At 47.2% G+C, this 25891-nt stretch overlaps 1 protein-coding gene across 4 annotated transcripts in view; it reads left to right on the plus strand.

Annotated features, from left to right (window-relative positions):
* The window catches only part of AMN1 (antagonist of mitotic exit network 1 homolog), a 74350-nt gene that overhangs the window by 39222 nt on the left and 9237 nt on the right, over positions 1–25891 (plus strand). For all 4 annotated transcript variants that reach the window (XM_090043343.1, XM_090043345.1, XM_090043344.1 and 1 more), the window contains exons 5-6: positions 255–311; positions 7415–7526. In XM_090043343.1, coding sequence (XP_089899469.1) covers positions 255–311; positions 7415–7526 — 169 coding nt within the window. The remainder of the gene's footprint in view (positions 1–254; positions 312–7414; positions 7527–25891) is intronic.

Raw genomic sequence — 25891 nt, forward strand, 5'->3', positions numbered from 1 at the left:
AAACAAATTTACCACGTGAGGAAAAATATGCAGCCACAAAGGTCTTCCGTATCTGTTTGGAGAGGAGAAAAAGACACAGGTAGACTCCAGCATAGGGCATGTAAAGTGTTGTCAGTCAGTATAATGACCATGAAGATAGACCGCTATAAAAAAATATTTTAAGATTAATAGCTGTCTTTTTAAAGTATAGTTCTGTTGTGTTTTGATCTAGTTATTCTAGTATACTAATAAGAGGGTTTTTGTTTCCCTTCTAGGTAACAGATGATGGTGTCATAGCACTCGTTAGTGGAGTGTGTTCCGAAAATTTAAAGGTAACTCATCTTACCTGTTCTAATACAAAGAAATGTTAAAAAACAAACATGTATGTCTTATCTATATATTTTATGCATTTGCACTGGAGGGGAGAGGAGGAGGGAAGCTCTACAAACACAAATTCTTTAACAGTTATTTATATGGAATGTATTAAAGTTTCAAAGAAAAGCTGCATTTTATCTAATGAAATTTATTTCTTATCTATGGGAACTTTTTACCATCTTAATTTTCCCTGAGCCTGATGAAGGGCATGTGAGCCCGAAAGCTTGCAGAAAAATATATCTCTTTTTGCGATTTCTTAGTTGGTCTAATAAAAGATATCATCAAGGGTTCTAGACTTTTTGCATTTCTTTTTGTCTCAGACCAACACGGCTACCAGATACATCCCTGAAGCATTTTATCTTCATAATTCTCCAAAACATAATGAAAGTTTGTCTGTGGTTTGCAGGCAGAGGGGAAGTGAACCTAAACGCAGAACACTTACATAGATACTTGCTACAGAATAGAATACAGATATACACAGTGATCCCTAGTGTCAGAAGCATGGAAAAAGCAGGTATTAGGTTTGGTAGTGTTGGAGTGACATTGGTGTGATGGTTCAGGAAATATACGAGAGGCAAGAATTTTTGTGGGTGATATCAAGGGATGGATCTGAGGTGGGGTGCAGTGGTGCAGTTCTACCTACCCCCTTTGATTCCTGCTTCACCCAAATTTTAAAACCAACTGGCTGGGAGGGGCAGCAGCATTTTTATACAGGAAGTACTGAGGGGGTTAATTGATTTTGTGGCTCATGATCTACCCGATTCCTGGTAAACTGTCTTTGCAGATGTTAATGTACCTCTTTCCTTTTAAATGGTCTTGATGTTCCATTAAGTAAGCTATCCTTTCCTCTGCAATTTTGCTGCCTGTTAGCCATTCCTGGTACTATCTCTTCTATTTCACAACCCTGCTGACTGTTCATTTTTTACTAAAAGCCTAACTTAGGTGCAGTAATCTTAACTCCGATGTACATTAACTTATGTGTGGAACTGAGTAACAGTTAAGTGTTGAATGCACTGTCAAGAAGTTCAAGAAGGCTAGATTTTGTATTATGAATCTGAATAAGCGATGTACATTTAATAATAATGACTACAGAACTAATACAACAGTATCTTTGAATATTTTGCCTAGTTCATTGTGGCTTTTTAAACTTAACATACAACCTAGCAAATTAGTGCACATTCCAACTAAATTGTACTCAGTTTTGCTTTGATGTTAAACTGAATAATATAGCACTGAGCCCCTAGCATATTAGTAAATCATCTGGTTTCTCTTTAATTGCAGAAAAATATGTTGTGTTGAGGCACTACACCATCTGCACCCCCTCTTCAAAATTCTACATTTGCCCATGGTGATATCTTTTATTGGACCAACTGGATGGTTTGGGATAGAAATAGATGAGCTTTCAGGTATCACAATACCCTTTCCTCCAGTCTCTTCTGAGAAAGAGACCTGAAGGAGGGTACTATGATATCCAAAATCTGGTCTTTGTCTATTCCACCCAAGCAGTTGGTCCAATAAAAGATATCACCCACAAGAATTCTTGCCTCTGACACTGAGTTTTGGAATTCTTAGGCATAAACTGTGTTCTAGATAGTGGGCATGTCTACATGTGATATATGTCACCATAGCAACATGCTCCCTCCTCATAGCATGCTGCAACAGTGACATAGCAGCTAAAAATAACCATTCATGGTTGGCATGGCACAGTACGGGCTGTTATTGCACCATCATTTCAGACTTCCAAAAGGAAGTCCTAAATGATAGCGTAGTAACAACAGTGCTGTACGGTGATGTGTAGAGATGCCCAGTTAGACATATTCCTCTAGTTCAATGGTCACCAACCTGTGAATCTCGATCCACCGGTAGATCTCGGAGCCTTTTGTGGTAGATCTTGGAGCCTCTTGCAGTCAATCTGAGGCTGGGGAGGGGAGCTGAGTGCCTGTGTGAATGCATGCGCACACCCCAGCCTAGCTGGTCAGTCGGAGGGAGAAGGAAGGGGCGGGGGCTAGATCAAGGCCCCGGCGGTGAAGGACAGTGCCACAGAGGCTGGAGCAGGGGTAAGTTGAGTGTGGCCCCGGCCGGACAAGACTTACGTGCCAGGAGGTGCACCCCCAAATAACTTTTTCTCCCTCTGCCTCGATCTGCCCCCACCTTCCCTCCTCACAGACTTACCTGCTTTGTGGGGAGGAGTGGCAGGTGGTGGTGGTGCACAGCAGATCTTGGGTTGCTTTTAAATGCCGAAGGAGATCTACTTAAAAAGATTGGAGGACCACTGCTCTAGTTGATACCAATTTTTTTCTATCAGGATTTACATATATTATACTTCACTTATTTCATGTCATGTATACATACAACTGTGGCAAACCAGAAGCTTTATATAAATCAATTTTCATGTTTCTTGTTTACGGTACAGATGTGGTAGCTTAAGAGGAAAAATCAATGTTTTAATTTTCTCTTAGGTCAAAAGAATGATAGCACGCTAATTAACATACCTCTGAATCATTGCAGTGTTATTCCTGTTTTTATGTTATACTGTCTCTTAGGTTTATTATTCCCTGTAAATACTGTATTTATTAGCATCCTGAAAATGTTTTGGACTTACACACACAAGATTCAAGATGCTGAAATATCCTGTATGTTTCAGGTATACTAAATAGCCTGCCCTTTTAATTCTTGATTTTCCACCCTACCAAAGGCTTCTGATAAATTGTGCACATCTAACATAAAAACAAAATTAAATTCTGTAATATCTATCAAGAGTTAATATAGTTACAGTGACCTGACCTCCAGTTTAGAGATAATCTGAAGATGATTTCTGTTTTAATTACAGATTTTTATATAATTTAATCACCATTTTCCCAGTGTGTATGTTATCTAAACTCTCTAGGGATTTTTATAACCCCCATGCATCACAGTATACAGGAAGACTCATTGCCCTTTGTGCTGTTCTTACCTCAGAGGAATTCTTTCTTTGAACTACATAACAATAGAAAACATCTACCCACAAATGTTAAGATGCTGTCAGATTACTAAAGACTGTTTCATTCTTGTTCTATTTTATCCTCAGTCTCATTCTTCTGAAGTCTCTACTTTAACTAATGTAAGTTATAAAATTGGAAGGGGCTTCTTGAAGCAATGAGTCTCGGACTTTACTATTGCAGCCAGCCACATCATATAATCCTACTAATAATTTACCAGGCTATATTTAAAAAAATGTCCTCCTTTCTTAGAGAACACTGGAGTAATAAAAATGGAACAAAATTTAGTAGTACAAAGTACAAGGTAATGCACTTAGGCATTAATAACAAGAATTTGTCCTGTAATTTGGGAGCTCGTCAGTGGACGTGTCTACATGTGCACATTTACTGTGCAGTAACTGAAATTACTGCACAGTACGGGTGTGCATTTACACTCTCATGCCTATAATGTACAGTAAATATGGAGACTTACACTGACTTGGGCATAAATTTGATACTTGCATGATGCATCATGCAAGTATCAAGTTTATGCCCGATTAGTTACTGCGCAGAAACACACATGTAGATCCCTTACTGCACAGTAACACAGTGTGTATGGACTGTCTTTAACTTTAGTGCATCTATACATGCGCTTTAACGCCTGCACATATACACACTAACCTGTTCCTTACTGCGCAGTACATTTAAGCCAACATAAGTGCACATGTAGACATATCCAGTGGGAAGCAAAGGAAGAGAAATGCTTGAGTATATGTCTGTCACAAGATGACTATGAACTACCAGTTTGTAAGGATGTACTGAAATCATGATTTTGCGTTTTTCACAGAAAAAGCGACATTGGCCATTTTCCGCAAAAAATGATGGGCTCTGTGATTTTGACAGGCTCGCTGTAGAAAAAAATTAATTATTGGCAAGCAGAGAAAAGAGCAGAAAGCAGTCTTGAAGCATGGGGGGGGAGGAAGCTGGAAGAGAAAGCAAATGAGAAGCTGAGCCTGATGTAGCCTCAGTACAGGTGCCAGCCTGGGCCCAGTCTACCTCCATCTAAGTGCAAGGGTTTTGGTGCCATCTTTTAAGCAGTCAGAGGCATGCTGGTGTAGTGTGCTGCAGCCTAAGTAGGATTGAGCAGGGATGAACAGTGAGAAGAAATCCTCTAAGAGGACCCAATACATTTCAGCTCTGGACTGTGTAAGGCTTGCATGCAGATGGAGGCAGACTGTTCTGTATCTCCTGCAGCATGATTCTGGATGTGTCAAGGAAAACCAGTATAGAGTCCAAGGTGCACATGAACCAAAAGGCTGCTGCAGAGGCTGAAGGTCAGAGCAAGAAAAACCGATCATGTCCTCATTCTTTAAAAGCACCATGAAAAGCTGCTTGAAAAGGAAGTCAATGGCATTTTATCTTGTGGAGGCTTTTGCGGTAGCAAACATCCCATTCAAGAAACTTGATCACCCTAAGTTAAGGGACTAACTGAACCAAAATATGCCAAATGCTGGTAGTTATCTGTGTGTGAACAGGCTTTGTCAAGACTGTCTATCTCCCTACAGTGACTGATTCACATGTACAGTCCACAGAGTCTCTGATGGCAGAGTCCTTCTCCATTGTGGCTGATGAAGCCACCAACTCTCAAGATAACTATGTGCTGCAACATTTTATTTTTACCTGGGAGATAAGCAGCAGAACCTGCCTGTTTTCAAACAGAGCTACTGTCCAGCTGACCAGAGGGAACACATATGCTCCCGGTCAGCTCTCAACATGTGTGCTACTGTACTATAGGTAAACAAGAGTAAAATTGCTACTTATATTTACAGGTAGCAAATTTACTCTCAATTAGAAGAAATTACTGTGCTGTAAGCGTCTGCATGTGTAGATGGGAACACTTACTGTGTAGTAAGTAGCTCTAATCGAGAATAAAGCATCTCATGTAATTGCCCCTCTGTGTCCACTATTTACAGATGGCTGGTAATCATAGTCTTATTGTTCAAGGAATGATCTCTGATTGGCTTTATTTAAAGTTATTTGTTTGACTAGAATTTTCAGAACTGGAGGAAACTAGTTTTTTTGCAAACCTGAACGGTATCACTTAATTGGGATTTATATCCTGCAAATGCAAAAAGGGCGAAGGGAGAGAAGTTTCTTATCTCCTCCCTTCCTTATTTACACTGGTCTGTTACTTCTTCACTTTAGTTTATGATTTGGCATGATTTGCTTTGTTTTTATATCTAAGCATCTACTATTAACAAGATGATAACATTCAATGCATTTGGTCCTTTTTTAATGTTAATAGAGTTAATAGATAAGTAAGGTTGGGTGGTCCACTGTTTTCCACAGGCTATTGTTTAAATGTAAATGTGTTTCCTGTTTTTCATATGAACAGGTTGTCAATTACGGCAGCCTTATTTACAGTGGTCTCTTCTCAGGTATCAGTCTCTCACTCCTTACAGGTTTTACCTTGAAATGTCAATACAGCTTCCTGCTTTCCTGTTTAAGTAAGCAGGCTGGTGACCTTCTCCTGCTCAGGTCTGTTGTGTAACTCCAGCATTAGTTACAGGTCTTATTACATGTAATGACTAATGCCAGTTCTCTGCTTACATAGCACAATCCTGCAACTTTCCTATGGGGAATACCAACTCCCGCATGGTAATATATGATGAGTTACAAGTCCTGTAATTGGCGTTCCACTGTGTGAGTTGAAGCTTGGCATTCTGTGCCTTCCTTAGTCTCTCTAATTAGCTCCACATATTACAGATCAGAATCTGGTGTTATGATACATATATCCTTATCTTTAAATGTAAAAAGCTTGTTTGTATACTTGCTGTTTAGAATGGGCTGTGGATAACCTAAAGTTCTATTTGAGAAGAGTGGCAAGTTTAATTTTTCTCTTCTAAATATTACCAAGAAACTAAGAATGTTTCAACTCCTTGATGTAAACTAGGAGTTCAATGAATTGTATCTTCTTACTGGAGACTAAATCCTCAAGCCCGTGCTTACATGACTAATCTCACGTGGGGTTCATCAGGATTGCTAGGCTTAACAGATGTTACAGGATCAGGGCACACAAATTTAAAACTAAATAATGAAGGTGATGAAGTTTAGATCTGGTCTGCCTTATCCCAAATTTAACTTTCCAAGTCAGAACTTGCCATGAGCAGAAATCTTATCAAAGTGTACATATTTGGAACATATAAAAGGTAAATAAATTGTAATATTGCTCCAAGGTCTGCCTATAACTCAAGTAGCAAAGCATTTTTTTAATGAAAGTTTTATTGTGGTTAGAGAAATGCTGACTTTACCCATTTACCCACTGCACATAGCTGGCATTATAGAAGTTACAGCATAAAAATAAAACGAAGGACAGGAAGCAGAAGCTAGTTTAGAACTAAGAGAGAGAGTGTTTTGGTGGGTTTCTTATTTTTATTAATCAAACACCATCCTTTGCAACTCACTTATACACTGGCCTTGTTCTGATTTTTATGTAGTCTTTTCTTAATGTATTAAAAGTAGGGGCAAGTTAAGCAGTCCATGGCCTCTGTGTTTGACACTGATCTAACTCCTCTTTTTCCATTAGGAGTCTTAAAATTAACTTCAGTGGCAGAAGAAGAAAGTCCATGCCAGTAGCTTTTAATTTTCATTTTTCTCCCTCTGCTTCACTGTCACTCTCAAAAGCACTTGTAAGGAGCATGCTGGCTATCTCTTTATCCCTGTTTGTTTATGATGTCTTAAGAGTTTATATCAAGTATTTCTTTCTACAGAGACTGCCCATCCTGCCTCCCAGCTATTTCTGATCTGGAGAGTGCCAGACTTCAGCTGGATGCTGTGCCTCAGGAGCCCTGTGCTGACAGCAGATGGCTGGGCAAAGGCATTTCAAACTGACTTCATGTCAGAGAAAGTGAACTTGGCAAAAAAAGTAGTTTTTATTCAAGGGACTCCTTATCTTTTAAACGTTGTCCTATTTCAGTTAAGCACCAATGTAAAAAGCATAGCTTGTATTCTTCTTAAGGGTTTTCTTTTGATTACCAAGCATCATCACAGTGCTGCATGCCTCAAGGTACAGGTGTTATTACAGTTTTTTTTTTTTATAACAGGAGATCCACATGGAACGCTGTGTAAATTTGACAGATATAGCTGTGGAAGCTGTTCTTACCTGTTGCCCAAAGATATACATTCTGTTGTTCCATGGATGCCCACTGATGACAGGTTAGTCAAAGCACACAGGTAATAGTCCATATTTTAAGTTGACTCTAAGGTAAGCAGCGTGTCATCTTTCTGCCTAGAAAGCACAGACCACCTTGCAAATGTTCCCAAAATGAGCAACAAGGTACTATTCATGATATTAATAGTAGTATTCTTGGGGTTTTCCAAAACAAGACAGGGTTCTTGCCTCAAAGACTTGATAGACTTAACAGGGGAAGGAAACACAATAGTTTAGGCACACACAGGTTTAGACACAGCATTCTTCTAGAGGTTGCATATGTAAGTTGTAAAATGCAGCTCAACTCTGAAAATGTACTACGCCAATTGATACCTTATTTAGAAGGCTTTATGGTTTAAAATTTTTTCTTAGTCTGGTTTCGGATTTTCTGTATAGAACCAAATGATACTGTTATCAATAGAGATTTTCCTCAACCCCAGCCCTGGATACTGTCCCGCTGATCCTGCCCGCTTTTGTTGTTAGCTCTTCTGAACAGCCTGTCCTTCACCTGTGGCTGCCTGCTTCTCAACAATCGGCTCAATAGATACTGGTAACAACTACATTGCCTGCAGCCACATTCAGATTTTCACACTTGAATGGAGTTCACAAACTGGTTCTTCTCTCAGGCTAATGTGAGAGAAGAACCAGACTCTCATATTACAGATGATTGCTCTTCAGTCACAATGCATCAGTGCCTTAGTACTTTGTTGCTCCAAAATGGCTGTTGCTGTTTTGGGGAGTATCTCCTTACTAGCAGAAGCCTGTTTTTTTCTAATACCTGTGCAGCTATGGTACGTGTTCATAGATTTCATAAACATTTGGGCTGGAAGGGACCCTGGAGGATCATCGAGTCCAGCTCCCTGCCCCAGGGGCAGGAAGTCAGGAGGGATCATAGGATCCCAGCAAGATAAGCATCCAAATGTGTTTTGAAGGCATTCAAAGTGGGCACCTGAACCGCCTCAGGTGGCAATCTGTACCAAACCTTGGGGGCTCGGACAGTGAAGAAGTTCTTTCTTATGTCCAGCCTGAACTGGTCACAGTGAAGTTTGGGACCATTCGATCTTATAGATTCATAGATGCTAGGGTCGGAAGGGACTTCAATAGATCATCGAGTCCGACCCCCTGCATAAGCAGGAAAGAGTGCTGGGCCTACATTACCCCAGCTAGATACACATCTAGCCTTCGCTTGAAGACCCCCAGGGTAGGGGAGAGCACCACCTCCCTTGGGAGCCCGTTCCAGACCTTGGCCGCTCGAACCGTGAAGAAGTTCCTCCTAATATCCAATCTAAATCTGCTCTCTTCTAGCTTGTGGCCATTATTTCTTGTAACCCCCGGGGGGGCCTTGGTGAATAAATACTCACCAATTCCCTTCTGTGCCCCCCGATGAACTTATAGGCAGCCACCAGGTCGCCTCTCAACCTTCTCTTGCGGAGGCTGAAAAGGTCCAGTTTCTCTAGTCTCTCCTCATAGGGCTTGGCCTGCAGGCCCTTAACCATATGAGTGGCCCTTCTCTGGACCCTCTCCAGATTATCCGCATCCTTCGTGAAGTGCGGCGCCCAGAATTGCACGCAGTACTCCAGCTGCGGTCTGACCAGCGCCCGATAGAGGGGAAGTATCACCTCCTTGGACCTATTTGTCATGCATCTGCTGATGCACGATAAAGTGCCATTGGCTTTTCTGATGGTTTCGTCACACTGCCGACTCATGTTCATCTTGGAGTCCACTAGGACTCCAAGATCCCTTTCCACTTCCGTGCCACCCAGCAGGTCATTTCCTAGGCTGTAGGTGTGCTGGACATTTTTCCTCCCTAGATGCAGCACTTCGCATTTCTCCTTGTTGAACTGCATTCTGTTGTTTTCTGCCCACTTGTCTAACCTGTCCAGGTCAGCTTGTAGCTGCTCCCTGCCCTCCGGCGTGTCCACTTCACCCCATAGCTTAGTGTCATCTGCAAACTTGGACAGAGTACATTTCACTCCCTCATCCAAGTCGCTGATGAAGACATTAAAGAGTATCGGTCCAAGGACCGAGCCCTGCGGGACCCCACTGCCCACACCCCTCCAGGTCGAAACCGACCCATCCACCACGACTCTCTGGGTGCGACCCTCCAGCCAATTCTCCACCCACCGGACTGTGCAGTCATCCAAGTCACAGCCCCTTAACTTGTTCACCAGTATGGGGTGGGATACCGTATCAAAGGCCTTCCCGAAGTCCAAGTATACGACATCCACCCCTCCTCCTGCGTCGAGGCGTTTTGTAACCTGGTCATAAAAAGAGACTAGATTGGTCAGGCACGATCTGCCTGCCATGAACCCATGCTGGTTTCCCCTCAGCATAACTTGCCCTGCCGGGCTCTCACAAAAGTGACCCTTGATAATTTTTTCAAAGACTTTGCCAAGGATGGAGGTGAGACTAACTGGCCTATAGTTGCCCGGGTCCTCCTTCCTCCCCTTCTTGAAAATGGGAACCACATTGGCCCTTTTCCAGTCCTCCGGGACTTGACCCATGCGCCACGAGCGTTCAAATATTCCCGCCAGTGGCTCTGCAATGATGTCGGCCAGTGCCTTCAGTACCCTCGGATGGAGCTCATCCGGGCCTGCCGACTTAAAGGCATCCAGTTCTTCCAAGTGACCCTGCACCACCTCAGGGTCCACGCATGGAAGTCTGGTGCCTTGCTGCTGCCTCCCTACACTCCCAGTGAGAGACTTGTCATGCCTCTCGCTTAGGAACACTGAGGCGAAGAACTCGTTGAGGAGTTCAGCCTTGTCCCCTCTGTCCGTCACCAATTGTTTCTGCCCATTTAGCAGAGGTCCTATTCCTCCCTGGGCCTTCCTTTTACTCCCTATATATCTAAAAAACAATTTCTTATTGTCTTTTACTTGGGTTGCCATCCTCAGCTCCATGGTAGCTTTGGCCTGTCTAACTGCCTCCCTACAAGCACAAGCAGAAGAGGTATATTCCTCTTTGGTGATCTCTCCCTGTTTCCACTTTTTATGTGCTCCCCTTTTGGCCCTTAGTCTGCCCTGGATTTCTCTGGTCAGCCAGGGAAGCCTCCTGGCCCCTTTCCCTCTTTTACCTCTCACAGGGATCGTCTCGCTTTGTGCTCGAAGGATAGTTTCCTTAAGGCACAGCCACCCTTCTTGGGCTCCCATCATTTCAAAACTACTACTCTGTAGTGCGTCCTTCACTAATCGCCTGAGTTCACTGAAATCAGCTTTCCTAAAGTCCAGCACGTTCACCCTACTAGTTACCTTACCCACTCGACGCCTTATGTTGAATTGTATTTTTAGGTGATCACTGTCCCCCAGATGGCTACCGATCTGTAGGTCCCCTACTATGTCATCCCCTGTTGCCAATACCAGATCCAGTAAGGCATTCCCCCTAGTGGGACCATGTACCTCCTGCGTCAGGTGGAGGTCCTGTACACAGGTTAGAAACCTGCGTGAGCGGTGGGACTTTGCTGTCTGTGTCTCCCAACAGATGTCCGGGTAGTTAGGTCCCCCATGACCACCGCCTCTTTAGCTTTTATGGTCTCCGAGAGTTGCCTCAGGAGCCCCAAATCTATTTCTTCCCCTTGATGTGGGGGTCTGTAGCAGACCCCTACCACCAAATCCTTTTCTCCTTGCCCCCCATTTAGCCTAACCCACAGTCCTTCTACTTCCTCATCCTTTGATTCTGTCTTGAAGAGGGTTGATGTATATTGCTTCTTAACATAGAGCGCAACCCCTCCCCGCTTTTTCCCCACCCTGTCCTTTCTGTACAATCTATAGCCCTCGATATGTACCACCCAGTCATGGGATGAATCCCACCAGGTTTCCGTCAGCCCCACTAAGTCATAGGCGTTTAGTGCAACCAGGAGCGCTAGTTCATCCTGCTTGTTCCCCATGCTCCTAGCATTAGTATATAGGCACTTGAGCCCTGCGACTGGTGCCTTTGCTGCCCCCCCGCTCCAAGTCCCAAAGGGCTCTTTGTCTCTTACCTTCTCGTTCCTTACCTGTGCCGTATTGCTGTCCACCCCCTGTCTTTCATGTTCCCAAAGCTCTCTTTCTTCAGGCTGGGCTGTCCTTGTTGGTGCCACCTGGTTTGGTGGTCCACAGCTTCCCCCGCCCTCATCTTCCCCTCCCCCCGACGAGCCTAGTTTAAAGCCCGCCGGAGGAGATCCGCCAACCTGTAAGAAAACACACGCTTACCTTTGGGGGACAGGTGAAGCCCATCCCAGCTGAGCATGTCCCTCGTTGTAATGTGTGGGTCATTGTCCAGGAAGCCGAAGCCTGCCTCGAGACACCACTGCCGAAGCCGCCAGTTGGTCTCTCGGATGCAGTTCTCATGCCGTCTGCCGCGTCCGTTCACTGGTAGGATGGAAGAGAATACCACCTGTGCACCGAATTCCCTCAGCACGCCGCCCAGAGCCTGGTAGTCCGCCATCAGGTGATCGGGGGTTCTCCTGGCCGCATCATTAGTACCCACATGGACAAGGACCATGGGGTAGTAATCGGTGGGCTTGATCCTGGCCTGGATTACCTCCGTCACATCCCGAATCTTAGCTCCAGGCAGGCAGTAGACCTCTCGTGCTGAAGGGTCCTGGCGACAAATGGGCCCTTCCGCACCTCTCAGGATGGAATCGCCTATGACCAGCACGCGTCTCCTCCTCTTCTGGGTCCTCTCGGATCTCTTGATCTGTTTGGAGTGTGAAGAATGTGGCGTTTCTTCCTGCCCAAGGGTTTCCTCCTCCCTTTCCATCTGCAGAGTCGCCAAGGCCTCGTACCTGTTCTCCAGTCGGACTGGAGAAGCTGGTACCTGCGAGCTGCTCCGGTCCTGGCTGTGACCGTCTGCCACTCTGCTGTGGAGGTCCTTCCCTGGGCTGCTTCTTCCTTGGGTGCCTGGTCCTGCAGGGAAAGGAAATAACTGTCAATTTCCTCCTCCGCCTCCCTGATCCCCCTCAGCCTGCTAACCTCCTCCCGGAGCTCCCTCACCTGTGCCTCCAGAGCCCTAAGCCGGGCACCTGCCGGACAGGTGTGGGGGCTCCCAATCTCTGCCCCCCCCGGCCCTGCTGGGGATCCCCCGCAGGCCATGAGGTAGGGGGACATCAGCTCCCCCATGGGCTCAGTCTGGGTGGAGGCCTCAAACCAGCCCCGGTTAGCCTTGTCCCCCCGGGCAGAGGCCCTAGCAGCACTCCTCGTAGACACCATTCTAAGCTGCTGTTTGTAGACCTGTGTGGTGTCTACGTCCTACCCGTACAGGAGTCTCACTCCTGGCCCTCCCGGCCCGCCCGCTGGCGTGAACGCCTGCACAAACGCCGGCGCGCTCTGTTCACGCTGCGCGGCTCGGGAGCGCGGCTCCCTACCGGCTCAGCTATATGGGACCGGCTCAGCTATATGGGATCTTGTCATTCCTTGGGGGGCTCTGGTGAACAGTCGTTCCCCCAGATCCTGATGAGCACCCCTGATAAGCTTATAGGTGGCCACCACCCCGAGCCTGCACTTTTCCAGGCTAAAGAGCCCCATGGCTCTCAGCCTGTCATCATAAGGTCTGTTTTCCTGACCTCTGATCATGCGTGTGGCTCTCCTCTGCACCCTCCCAAGCTTCTCCACATCCTTTTTGAATTGTGGAGCCCAAAACTGGACGCAGTACTCCAGCTGCAGCCTCACCAAAGCCGAGTACAGCAGGAGAATGACATCCCGGGATCTGCTTGAGAAGCATCTATGGATGCAAGCCAGCGTTTTCCTCACTTTACTAGCTGCAGCATCACACTGAAGGATCGTGTTCATCTTCTGGTCAACTGTGACCCCCAAGTCCCTTTCATCTGTAGTGCTAACCAGCATAGCACTACCGAGCCTATAAGCATGGTGCAGGTTTTTCCTCTGAAGGTGGAGAAGCTTGCATTTTTTGGTGTTCATAGAATTATAGACTCATAGAAGTAGGGTCGGAAGGGACCTTCTAGATCTTCAAGTCTGACCCCCTGCCAGGGCAGGAGAAAAAAACTGGGCTCAAATGATCCCAGCTAGGTAGGCATCAAGCCTCCTCTTAAAGACCCCCAGGGTAGGAGCCAGCACCACTTCCCTTGGAAGTTGGTTCCAGATCCTTGCTGCCCTAACAGTGAAGTAGTTCTTACGGATGTCTAATCTAAACCTACTCTCCAACAACTTGTGGCTGTTATTCCTTGTTATGCTAGGGGGTGCTAGAGGAAACAAAGTCTCACCCAAACCCTTCTGGTCCCCCCTAGTGAGTTTATAGACTGTCACCAGGTCCCCCCTCAGCCTTCTCTTGTGAAGGCTGAACAGGTTTAGGTCCCGCAGTCGCTCATTGTAGGGTCTGCCCTGTTGTCCCCAGATCATGCGGGTGGCCCTCCTCTGGACCCTCTCAATGTTGTCCACATCTCTCCTGAAGTAGGGTGCACAGAACTGGACACAGTACTCCAGCTGTGGCCTGACTAGTGTTGCACAGAGGGGGAGGATTACCTCCTTGTCCCTGCTAGAGATGCACCTGTGGTTGCACAACAAGGTGCGGTTAGCCCTTCGAACCGTGACCTCGCATTGTCGGCCCATGTTCATCTTGGAGTCAGTAATGACTCCAAGATCCTTTTCTGCCTCAAGAAGGGAGTTTCCCATCCTATAAGTGTGCTGCTGGTTACTACTGCCCAGGTGCAGCACCCTGCACTTGTCAGTGTTGAAGCGCATCCTGTTTTTGCTAGCCCACCCCTGTAACCTATCCAAGTCTTGCTGAAGTCTTTCCCTCCCTACTAGCATGCTCACCTCACCCCAAATTTAAACAAGGCGCTTTTCACACCGTCATCCAAATCGCCGATAAAGAGATTGAACAGCGCAGGCCCAAGGACTGAGCCCTGGGGGACTCCACTGCCCACTTCTCCCCAGGTCGAATATGACCCATTCACCACCACCCTCTGAGTGCGACCCTTCAGCCAATCTGCAATCCATCTGACTGTGTAGGCATCAATGCCACAGTCGCCCAATTTTTTAATGAGGATGGGGTGGGAGATGGTGTCAAAGGCCTTGCTGAAGTTGAGAAAGACTACATCCACAGCAACACCTGCATCCAAGGCTTTTGTGACCTGTCATAAAAGGCAATCAGATTGGTCTGACATGACCTGCCCCTAATGAAACTGTGCTGGTTGCCCTTGAGCATCATCTCTGAGGCCAGCCCATCACAGATGTGCTCCATGGTGATCTTCTCAAAGAGTTTCCCCAGGATTGAAGTAAGACTGACGGGCCTGTAGTTGCCTGGATCCTCTCTCCTCCCTTTTTTAAAGATGGGGACCACTTTGGCTACCTTCCAATCATCTGGCACCTGGCCCGAGCACCACGAGCGCTCGTAAAGCTGTGCCAAGGGCCCTGCAATAACCCCTGCTAGCTCCCTCAACACCCTGGGGTGGAGAGCATCTGGACCCGCTGATTTGAACATGTCCAGCCCCTCTGGAAACTCTCTAACCTGGTCCTCCCCAACCTGAGGTCTGGAGGCATTCCCCTTGAGTCCGTCTGGCATCACAGTGGGGAAGTCCTGGTCCCTGCCCAAGAAAACAGAGGTGAAGAATTGGTTAAAGAAGTCTGCTTTCTCCTGTGGCGCAACCACCAGATTGCCCAGATCTTGCAGGGCCCCCACATTTCCCGGTGCTTTCTTCGTCCTCCCTATATATTTGAAAAAGGACTTTTTGTTATCTTTGATTTTGGACGCAAGTCCTAGCTCTATGTCTGCCTTAGCTTTCCTGACAGCCCCCCTACAGGCCCGAGCAGAGGAGGTATACTCCTCTTTGGAGATAGCACCCCTCTTCCACTGGGTATACGCTGCCTTTTTGGCAATCAGGCATTCCCGAATGCCCTTGGTGAGCCAGGGGGGCTTTTGGGTACTCCTGCCCCCTTGCTTCTTGTTGGGATAGTCACCCCTTGGGCCCTGAGTATTGTCTCCTTAAGGAACGACCACTCATCTTGGGCACTGAATTCCCCTCCCCTTGAGAAACCCAGTGCCTCTCCCACTAATCTCAACTCGTTGAAGTTGGCCCTCTTGAAGTCTAGAGCTACTGCCTTGCTGCTGGTCCTTGACACCCTGCGCTGTATGGTGAATTCCAGCTAGCGATGATCACTATCACCCAGGTGGTCAAGGACCTGAGGCCCCTTACCAGGTCATCGCCTGTGGCCAAAACCAAGTCCAACAGGGCATTTTCTCTGGTGGGACTGTGCACCTCCTGAATTAAGTGGAGGTCCTGTATCTCGGCCAGGAACCTCCTGGAACGGTCCAACCTGGCTGACTGTTCCTCCCAGCAGATGTCTGGGTAATTGAAGTCACCTATGACAACTACATCCCTTGCCTTAAGTGCCTCTGCAAGCTGGCCCGAAAATTCCCAGTCCAGCTCCTCCCCTTGGTTGGGGGGTCTGTAGTAGACCCCCCACTGTTAAATCCCTCTCCCCACAGCCCCCTTGTATCTTGACCCAGAGCACTTCAGCTTGCCCCTCCTCTGACCCCATTTTGCTGGCAGAGGATATATATTGCTCCTTGACACAGAGCACCACACCCCCACCTTTCCTTCCTTCTCTATCCCGCCTGTAAAGCCTATAGCCCCTAATGCTAACTGCCCAGTCATGGGATGAATCCCACCAAGTTTTTGTGAACCCTATTGTGTCTGGGTCTGAACTGGCTATTCTGAGGGCAAGTTCCTCCTGCTTATTCCCCATACTACGAGCATTGGTATATAGGCATTTAAGGCCCTGCCTAGCTGTGTGTGCCACCCCCCGATTTGGGAGACTGTCTGGACCCCTGTTTCTTACCTGGGCACTCCTAGCATTTGTTACTTGTCTTGCTCGGGTGGTGTCTCCTCGTCTTCCTGTGGCCCCCTCCCCCCGCGATGCTAGTTTAAAGCCCGCCATATGAGATCAGCCAACCTGGAAGAGAACCATCGGTTCTCATCCTTCAGTTTCATGAGTCTGTCCAGATCCACCTGGATCACCCTCCTGTCCTCAGGTGTGGATGCTTTACCCCAGAGTTTGGTGTCGTCAGCAAACTTGGCCAGTTCGCTTCTGACACCAATGTCCACATCATTGATGTAGATGTTAAACAGTATAGGCCCTAAGACAGAGCCTTGTGGGACCCCACTGGTCACAGCACACCAAGATGATTGGCTCCTGTCGACCACCACCCTCTGGGTCCTGCCGCAGAGCCAGTTCCCCAGCTGGTGGATCATGGTGATGTCAAGGCCACAGTTAGCCAATTTAACCAAGAGGTGATCATGGGATACCAGATTGAAGGCTTTTTTAAAGTTGAGGTATGTGACATCTCTCTCTTCCCCTTTGTCCAGGTGATAAGTCACCTGGTCATAAAAGCAAATGAGATTCGTCAGCAAGACCTACCCGCAACAAACCCATACTCGGTATCCCTCAGGATATTGCCTTCAGCTAGGCTGTTAAGGATGGCCTCCTTGATAATCTTTTCCTCTTCCCCAGGATAGAGGTCAGGCTGATGGGCCTGTAGTTTGCTGGATCTACTTTCCTCCCTTTCTTGAAGACAGGCACAACATTGGCCCTCTTCCAATCATCAGGCACTTCACCAGAGCGCCAAGAGCTCTCAAAGATCCGTGCCAGGGGCTGAGCTATGATGCTCGCCAGCTCCCTGAGTACCCTGAGGTGTAACCCATCGGGGCCGGCTGACTTGAAAGTATCCAGCCTGTCGAGGTGTTACTTCACAAGGTCAGCTTCGATGGAGGGCAAGGAATCTCCCTCACCTGGGCCTCCCTGACCCATAGTGGACAGGACTGTCCCAAGGGGCTGATGGAAAACTAACGCAAAGTACCCATTTAGCAAGTTTGCTTTTTCCTGGGCGTCAGTTGTCAGCTGCCCCATCTGGTTTAGCAGGGGTCCAATGTTGCCCTTGCTTTTCTTCCGGTTCCCCACATATCTAAAAAAGGACTTTTTTTTCCCCTTAGTATTTGTAGCTAGCTGAAGTTCCATCGCAGCCTTGGCTTTCCTGATTTGCTCTCTGCAAGTCCGAACTAAAACAGAATATTCTTCCTTGGTGGCGGTTCCAGTCCTCCATCCTTTATAGGTCTTCCTGTTACAGTAATCTTTTTAAGTTTGCCTCCTGTATTAGCCACATTCTGAGTAAGACAATTTGTACTTTTAATAATACAGTGTATGTTTATCATTACAGTATTTTTATTGCACTATATGCTGTTATGGCATTATGCTGCGTTTTAAGTATGCACGCTGGTGTATTTTTTACAAAGTTTTCTGAGTTTAAAAGCAGTTCTAGAGTGGCATTTTACACATACATTACCAGCACTGACTGAGTTTTCATTATAAAATAAGTGCATTTGACAGTGGGTATCAACTTGTAAATTAATTATAAAAGGGTACACTCACGCATTTCAGTTAAAAGAACTGGTTAGTTTACTCTTTTTCCCAGTCACAGTTTTATTTTGGACATATGACTCAGTGTCCCAAGGAGACCTAAAAACTGCCACTGAGCCCATTTAGCTACAATAAATACAAAATTATATTCAGAGCGCTCAACATTTCTGGTTTTGTTGGAGATGGAATTTCATCCAACTTGTTATTGTCATTGGCTTCATCAGATGTTACCGATGTGCTGTCAGTATCGAAGTCTCAGGGACTACAGTGCCTGCAAAAAGTTGCAGCCAGAAGATCCCAACATCAGTCTTATTTTAAAGAACAACCACCGGCTCAGTTTTGTGGCAAAGATTCAGCTAGATTGTCCACAGGGCACACCACCAACACACTCATGATCTGACAGGCAAGGTGATAATGCATGTGTGCCCATGTTAAGGTATTGGCATAATACCACGTAAACTCCCCTAGGCCAATACAAAATTCCCATAATTTTGCATGCTCTTTTTATACAGTGATCAAAACAAATTACATAGTTTCATAGTCGGCAGGGTCGGAAGGGACCTAATCAGATCATCAAGTCCGACCCCCTGCCATGGGCAGGAAACAATGCTGGGCAGATCAAGTCCGACCCCAGCTAGGAGATTGTCTAGCCTCCTTTTGAAGACCCCCAGTGAGCACCGCTTCCCTTGGAAGTTGGTTCCAGCTCCTAGCCGCCTTTACTGTAAAGTAGTGCCTCCTGATATCTAGCCTGAATCTACTCTCAGACAACTTATGGCCATTATTCCTTGTTACTCATGGTAGTGCTCGGGGGAATAAGGACTCTCCCATTGCCTGCTGGTCCCCCTTGGCAAGTGTATAGATGGCCACTAGATTCCCCCCCTCAGCCTTCTCTTGTAGAGGCTGAACAGGTTCAGGTCCTGTAGCCCCTCCTTGTAGGGCCAGCCCTGCTGCCCCCTGATCATGCGAGTGGCCCTCCTCTGGACCCTCTCAATGCTGTCCTCATCCGTCCTGAAGTACAGCACCCAGAACTGGACACAGTACTCCAACTGCAGCCTGACCAGTGTCACATAGAGGGGAGGGATCACCTCCTTGGACCTCCTTGTGATGCATCTGTGGATGCATGACAAGGTGCAGTTAGCCTTCCTGACCACATCCCCACATCAGCGACCCATGTTCATCATGACTCCAAGATCCTTTTCTGCCTCTGCACTGATGAGAAGGAAGTTCCCCAGCCTGTAGGTATGGTGCTGGTTCTTCCTCCCCAGGTGCATCACCTTGCACTTGTCAGTGTTGAATCCCATCCTATTCTCATCCACCCACCTCTGTAACCTGTCCAGATGTAGTTGTAGCCTGTCCCTCTCTTCTAGTGTTCCCACTTCTCCCCACATCTTAGTGTCATCTGCGAATTTGAACAAGGTGCTTTTCACCCCCTTGTCCAAGTCGCTGCTGGAGATGTTGAACAGTGCAGGCCCACGGACCAATCCCTGGGGAACCCCACTTCCCACATCCCTCCAGGTCGAAAAAGATCCGTCAAGCACCACTCTCTGGGTGCAGCCCTCCAACCAGTTTGCAACCCATCTAACTGTGTAGGCATCAACACCACAGTCACCTAATTTTTTCATGAGGATGGAGTGAGAGACAGTGTCAAAGGCCTTCCTAAAGTCCAGAAAGACTATGTCCACCATGACACCTGTATCCAAGGATTGTGTGACCTGGTTGTAGAAGGCAACCAGGTTGGTCTGACAGAACCTGCCTCTAGTGAACCCATGTTGATTGCCCCTAAGCATAATCTCCCCTGCTGGTCCCTTGCAGATGTGCTCCTGGATAATTTTCTCAAAGAGCTTTCCCAAGACCAAGGTAAGACTAACGGGCCTAGAGTTTCCCAGGTCCGCTTTCCTCCCTTTTTGAAAATGGGAACCACATTGGCCCTTTTCCATTCCTTTGTCATCTCATCAGAGCACCGTGAATGCTCGTAAAGCTGTGTCAGGGTCCTGCAGTGACCTCGGCCAATTCCCTCAGCACTCTGGGATGGAGATCATCAGGACCTGCTGATTTGAACATGTCTAGTCTCACCAGAAGTTCCCTGACTAGGTCCTCACTGACCCTGGGCCTGAGGGTATTACGTTCTGACTGACATATTACATTCCACCAATATCTTGAGCCATCCTGTACCAGGAGCTTGTTTTACATCCTGATCTGGGTGTTCCCATTCCATCCTTATCTTGGTACTGGACCATCCTGTACCTTGTACAACCTCTTCCCATCTCTTTACAGGATTGCACATCTGGCTCCATCTGAACCACATGCCAAATTTTGCTTATGTAAGGAGTTCATGCATTGGCCAGGTTCACTGGTTAGGCTTAGTCTGGCCAGTGATTTAGGAAAGCCTTTGTATGAGCAATATATATAGTTTCATAGTTTCTAGGGTCAGAAGGGACCTGAGCAGATCATCTAGTCCGACCCCCTGCCGTGGCAGGAAAGAGTACTGGGGTCAAATGACCCCAGCAAGATGTTCATCTAACCTCCTCTTAAACACCCCTAGGATAGGAGCCTGCACCACTTCTCTTGGAAGCTGGTTCCAGACCCTAGCCGCCCTGACTGTGAAGTAGCGCGTCCTGATATCTAACCTAAACCTACCCTCTGCCAGTTTGTGACCGTTATTCCTGGTCACTCCTGGCGGTGCTCGGGGAAACGGTGACTCCCCCAATGCCTGCTGATCGCCCCTGACTCCCCCAGTGGCTACAAGATCCCCCCTCAGCCTTCTCTTTTGGAGGCTGAACAGGTTCAGGTCCCGTAGCCTCTCCTCATAGGGCCTGCCCTGTTGTCCCCTGATCATACGAGTGGCCCTCCTCTGGACCCTCTCCATGCTGTCAACATCCCTCTTGAAGTGTGGTGCCCAGAACTGGACGCAATACTCCAGCTCCTCTGGACCCTTCTCTGGACCCTCTCCATGGTGTCGACATCCCTCTTGAAGTGTGGCGCCCAGAACTGGACGCAATACTCCAGCTCCTCTGGACCCTTCTCTGGACCCTCTCCATGCTGTCAACACCCCTCTTGAAGTGTGGCGCCCAGACCAGTGCCGTATAGAGGGGGAGGATCACCTCTTTGGACCTGCTTGAGATGCATCTGTGGATGCATGCCAAGGTGCGGTTGGTCTTCCTTACTGCCTCTCCACACTGCCAGCCCATGTTCATCTTGGAGTCAGTGATGACCCCCAGATCCCTTTCCGCCTCCGTGCTGACAGGAGGGGAGTTCCCTAACCTGTAGGTATGGTGCCGGTTGTTCCTCCCGAGGTGCATCACCTTGCACTTGTCTGTGTTGAAACCCATCCTATTCTCATCCACCCACCCTTGTAACCTGTCTAGGTCTGATTGTAGCCTGTTGCATCCTTCCAGTGTGCCCACGTCCCCCCACATCTTAGTGTCATCAGCAGATTTGAACAGGGTGCTTTTTACCCCCTCATCCAAATCACTGATGAAGATGTTGAACAGTGCGGGCCCAAGGACCGAGCCCTGCGGAACCCCACTGCCCACGTCCTTCCAGGTTGAGAAGGACCCATCCACTACCACCCTCTGGGTGCGGCCCTCCAGCCAGTTGGCGACCCATTTGACTGTGTGGGTGTCTACACCACAGCCCCCCAGTTTCTTAATGAGAACGGGGTGAGAGACAGTGTCAAAAGCCTTCCGGAAGTCCAGGAAGATTATATCCACTGCTACCCCTGCGTCTAATGATCTGGTGATCTGATCGTAAAAAGCCACCAGGTTGGTCTGACAGCACCTGCCACTGATGAACCCATGTTGGTTGCCCCTAAGCATGCAGTCCCTTGCTGGCCCCTCCTGGATGTGTGCCAGCATAATTTTCTCGAACAGCTTGCCTAGGATCAAGGTAAGACTAACGGTCCTATAGTTTCCTGGGTCCTCCTTCCTGCCTTTTTTGAAGATGGGGACCACGTTGGCCCTCTTCCAGTCCTCCGGTACCTCACCAGAGCACCACGAGTGCTCGTAAAGCCGTGCCAGGGGACTTGCAATGACCTCAGCCAGTTCCTTTAGAACTCTAGGGTGGAGATTATCCAGACCGGCTGACTTGAATACGTCCAACCCCTCCAGAAACTCCCTAACTAAATCCTCGCTAACCTGTGGCCCAGGTGTGCCTCCCCCGGGGCCCGAAGGGGGCCCAGCAGGGAGGTGGCTGTTCTGGTCCCTACTTAGGAAGACGGAGGCAAAGAAATCGTTAAACATGTTAGCTTTGCCGTCTGGTGTGATGACCAAGTTTCCCATGGCATCCTGCAAGGGCCCCACATTACCCGGGACCTTCTTTTTACCCCCTACGTATTTAAAAAAGGACTTTTTATTGTCCTTAATCTGGGAAGCTAGCCCGTTCCATCTCTGCCTTGGCCTTCCTAACTACCCCCCTACATCCCCGAGCAACTACAGAATAGTCCTCCCTGGTGATGACCCCTTCTTTCCATTGGTTGTAAGCCTCCTTTTTAGCAAGGAGACATTCCCGGATGCTTTTGGTGAGCCACGGAGGCTTGTGTGCTCTCCTGCTCTCTTTGATCCTCGTTGGGATTATCTTCCTTTGGGCTTAGAGGATCGTCTCCTTAAGGAGCGACCACTCTCCTTGGACACCTGGCTCCCCTCCCCTCTGGGACCTCAGCGCTTCTCCAACTATCCTCCTTAGCTCGTTGAAGTCTGCCCTCCTAAAATCTAGGGACGCTGCCTTACTGCATGCCTTTGCCACCTTGCGCTGGATGGTGAATTTCAGCAGGCGATGATCGCTGTCGCCCAGGTGGTCAAGCACCCACAGCCCCCTCACCAGGTCATCACCCATGACCAGCACTAGGTCCAACAAGGCGTCCCCCTGGTGGGGCTGTGCACCTCCTGTGTTAGATGGAGGTCCTGCACTCTGGCCAAGAACCTACGTGAGCATTCAGACCTGGCTGACTGCTCTTCCCAGCAGATGTCCGGGAAGTTCAGGTCCCCCATGACTACCACATCCTTAGCCTTCACTACCTCTGTAGTATCTCTGTGAGCTGACCCAAGAATTCCTGGTCAAGCTCTTCCCCCTGGTTGGGAGGTCTGTAGTAGACTCCCACCGTTAAGTCCCTTTCCCCTCGACTGCCTTGTACTCTAACCCAAAGCACTTCAGAGTGCCCTCCCCTGGCTCCTTGCTAATTAACGAGGATGTGTATTCTTCCTTAATATAGAGCGCCACGCCTCCACCTCTTTTTCCTGTCCTGTCCCTCCTGTACAGCCTATAACCCTTGACATTCACCACCCAATCATGCATTTCGTCCCACCATGTTTCCGTAATCCCCACGGTGTCCGGGCTGGTGTCAGCCAGCAGGAGGGTGAGTTCCTCCTGCTTGTTGCCCATACTACGAGCGTTTGTGTAGAGGCATTTGAGGCCTCCTGTGGGTGTGTGTACTGACCCCCTAGTCCCAGCGTTACCCTGGCCCCTCTCTCTTACCTGTTTGTTCGCTTTGCTCGTTGGAGTGGGCTGGGCTGTAGTTGTGGGTGTAGTGTTCCAGTGAGGCCTAGACAACTCATTCTTGCCCTCTTGACCCTTTTCATTATCTGTTTGTTTAGTGTTTTTTTAAGCTGAACTTGATTCTGTGCCATTATAACAACTGCAGCACTGATTAATTCCTCATCAGCTCTCCAAAAATAAAAGCAAGTCTGGCATAACAAATTAACTTTTCTCAAAACAGATGGAAATTGGTTTTGGCTTTACATCTTGTTGTGCCTCAATAGGATTAATCCAGTCTAACAAAGTAATAGATTTCAGAGCTGTCTAAAAATCTGTTTTAGAGTCCACTTATACAGCAACAACAGTCTTTGATAACTAATGTTCCTTCATATTCTTCACCACACTGTGTAAAAGATCACATCAAAGATGAAGTGTTAGTAGGATAAGAATTCAAGCTAAATGTTAGTGAGAAACAATTATTTGGGATGTGCAGTCTAGTCATTCAGTAGGAGACATATCTTTTAGCAGTGGATGCAGGCTGACAGTCCTACCTTTTCAGCTACTTGATGCTTCAACATTGCAAAGTTTAGCCAGGGGGGAATTGTTCATGTATGTGAGGAAATACTTCACTCTGCTATTGCTCAGTTAGTGGTTTATCTGCAAACTTTCTCCATGCTTTTTTTTTGTAATATTGAAACATTTCTTCTATCTTGTAAACCAGTAATTTTCAACCTTGAGGCCCCACAGGCCAGATGAATGGTACAGGGCTGGTCTGGGGGGCAAGTGCCATGTGTAGAATCAGTCTGCAGATGTGCTGGATTCTGGCCACTGAGTGACATGGTGCACCAGCACAATCTAGCACATTGGACCATGTCATCCAGGCCACAGGGCTTCCTCTGGGTCTGGAAATTTGGCAGCAGGGAAGCTGCAGTTAACACTGCTACTTCTCCCTCATTGCCAAATTTCTAGACATGTGGGGAAACCCACAGGATGGATGACATGGCTTTAGAGCCCAGAGGTTGAGCACTACTGCTGCGTGTGCCCTTTTCTCCTTGAACCATGTAAAGAGAGCTTTGTCAACATTAGTGTCTCTTCCTGTAACCTCATGTCTAAAACAACTTTTTGTCAGTCCATTTTCATAGTCAGCTGAAGTTTATCCTTCTGCTTCCAAATTCTGAAAATAACCAACATGTGCAATTCTCACTTGACTGCAGATTGATTGTAATTGACCCCAAGAGCTTGAAATTCTGATCATCTGTGATCAGTTTAGGTGTGAAACAACTTGGCATGTGATCTGTTTCTGACAAAAAAGTAAAAATAACTGTGGTATGACCTGACGCAAGAAAGTAGTACAACACATCTATATGTTGCATCACAACGCCATTTCCACCCTTCCCAAGTATTGCTCTTATACAGCTGTTTCCAGGTTTTCCATACATAGTATGGAAAATGTATCTCATTTTCATTCTCAAAACTTATATTAATGTATTAGCTTTGAATTTAGTTGAACTAATATCAAGAGTAAGTACTTAGCAAGGTATGAACAAATTCACTCAGTTGGCATTTAGGATGCAAGTATAAATCAGTTATTAAAAAGACAGGAATTGGGTCTATATAAAAAAATGGCACAAAGCTGTTTTCTCTGAGGAGCAGATTTGAAGTATCTTAAGTCCCTGGTTCAGGGAAGGGTTTTCACTCAGGAAGGCATTTGGACACATGCTTAACTACATAAATGGCGTTTAAGCTTGACTTTAATTTTAAATACAGTAAAAGCTATGTTATCTGGCATCCATGGGGAATAGGAAGTGCCAGTTAATCAAATACGCCGGTTGCCTGAGAGGCATCTTTGCCTGTTCAGGCAACCACCCCTCCTGCCATGTCTGGTGCGCCAGGGCTTTCACTCCCAGGAGTCAATGTGCCAGGGGACAAGGAGGAGGGCCCCGCACAGGCTGTTTTGCCCCAGGCCATGTTCCAAAGTCAGTGAAGTGGAACTTGGAGAAACCAGAAGTGCCATGGTGGGACTTGCAGTTTCGCTTTTGCCGCCTCAATCGGCATGCTGGTTAATAGAGCATGCCGATTAATAAAATGCCAGATAACACAGCTTTTACTGTACATGCTTAAGTGTCTCCTTTATCAGGGTCCTTAGTAGGATTCCCGTTGACACCTCAGATGGATTAAAATGTGGTGGTTCAAATGGATTAAAGTCTAATCATTGCAGACATGAAAAAAAAATGTACTTTACTAGGAGCAACAGCGTGTTAGTTCAGTCCTTTTCTTCAGTGTCCATATAAATCAGGTGCTTCAGCAGGGCTTTTTGGTGCTTTTGTCTAAAGCTGATTCAATCATCTATTAGATAAAATCACCAGAAAAGTCCCACTAAGCTGCCTGATACAGATGCTGCAGAGCTGGGTCAAAACAAGTGCACTGCCTTTCTTGGCATGCACTGGATTTGGCACTGGAGTACACTGAGTTTAAAGTAATGTGTATTTTGTGGGGGGGGTTTCACATCTGCAAGCAACCTGTGTTAGGCCATTTATTGTCTTTCCCTTAGT

Source organism: Crocodylus siamensis, chromosome 4, assembly GCF_052110815.1.
Source record: "Crocodylus siamensis isolate JL-2025a chromosome 4, ASM5211081v1, whole genome shotgun sequence".
NCBI classification, from domain to species: Eukaryota; Metazoa; Chordata; order Crocodylia; family Crocodylidae; genus Crocodylus; species Crocodylus siamensis.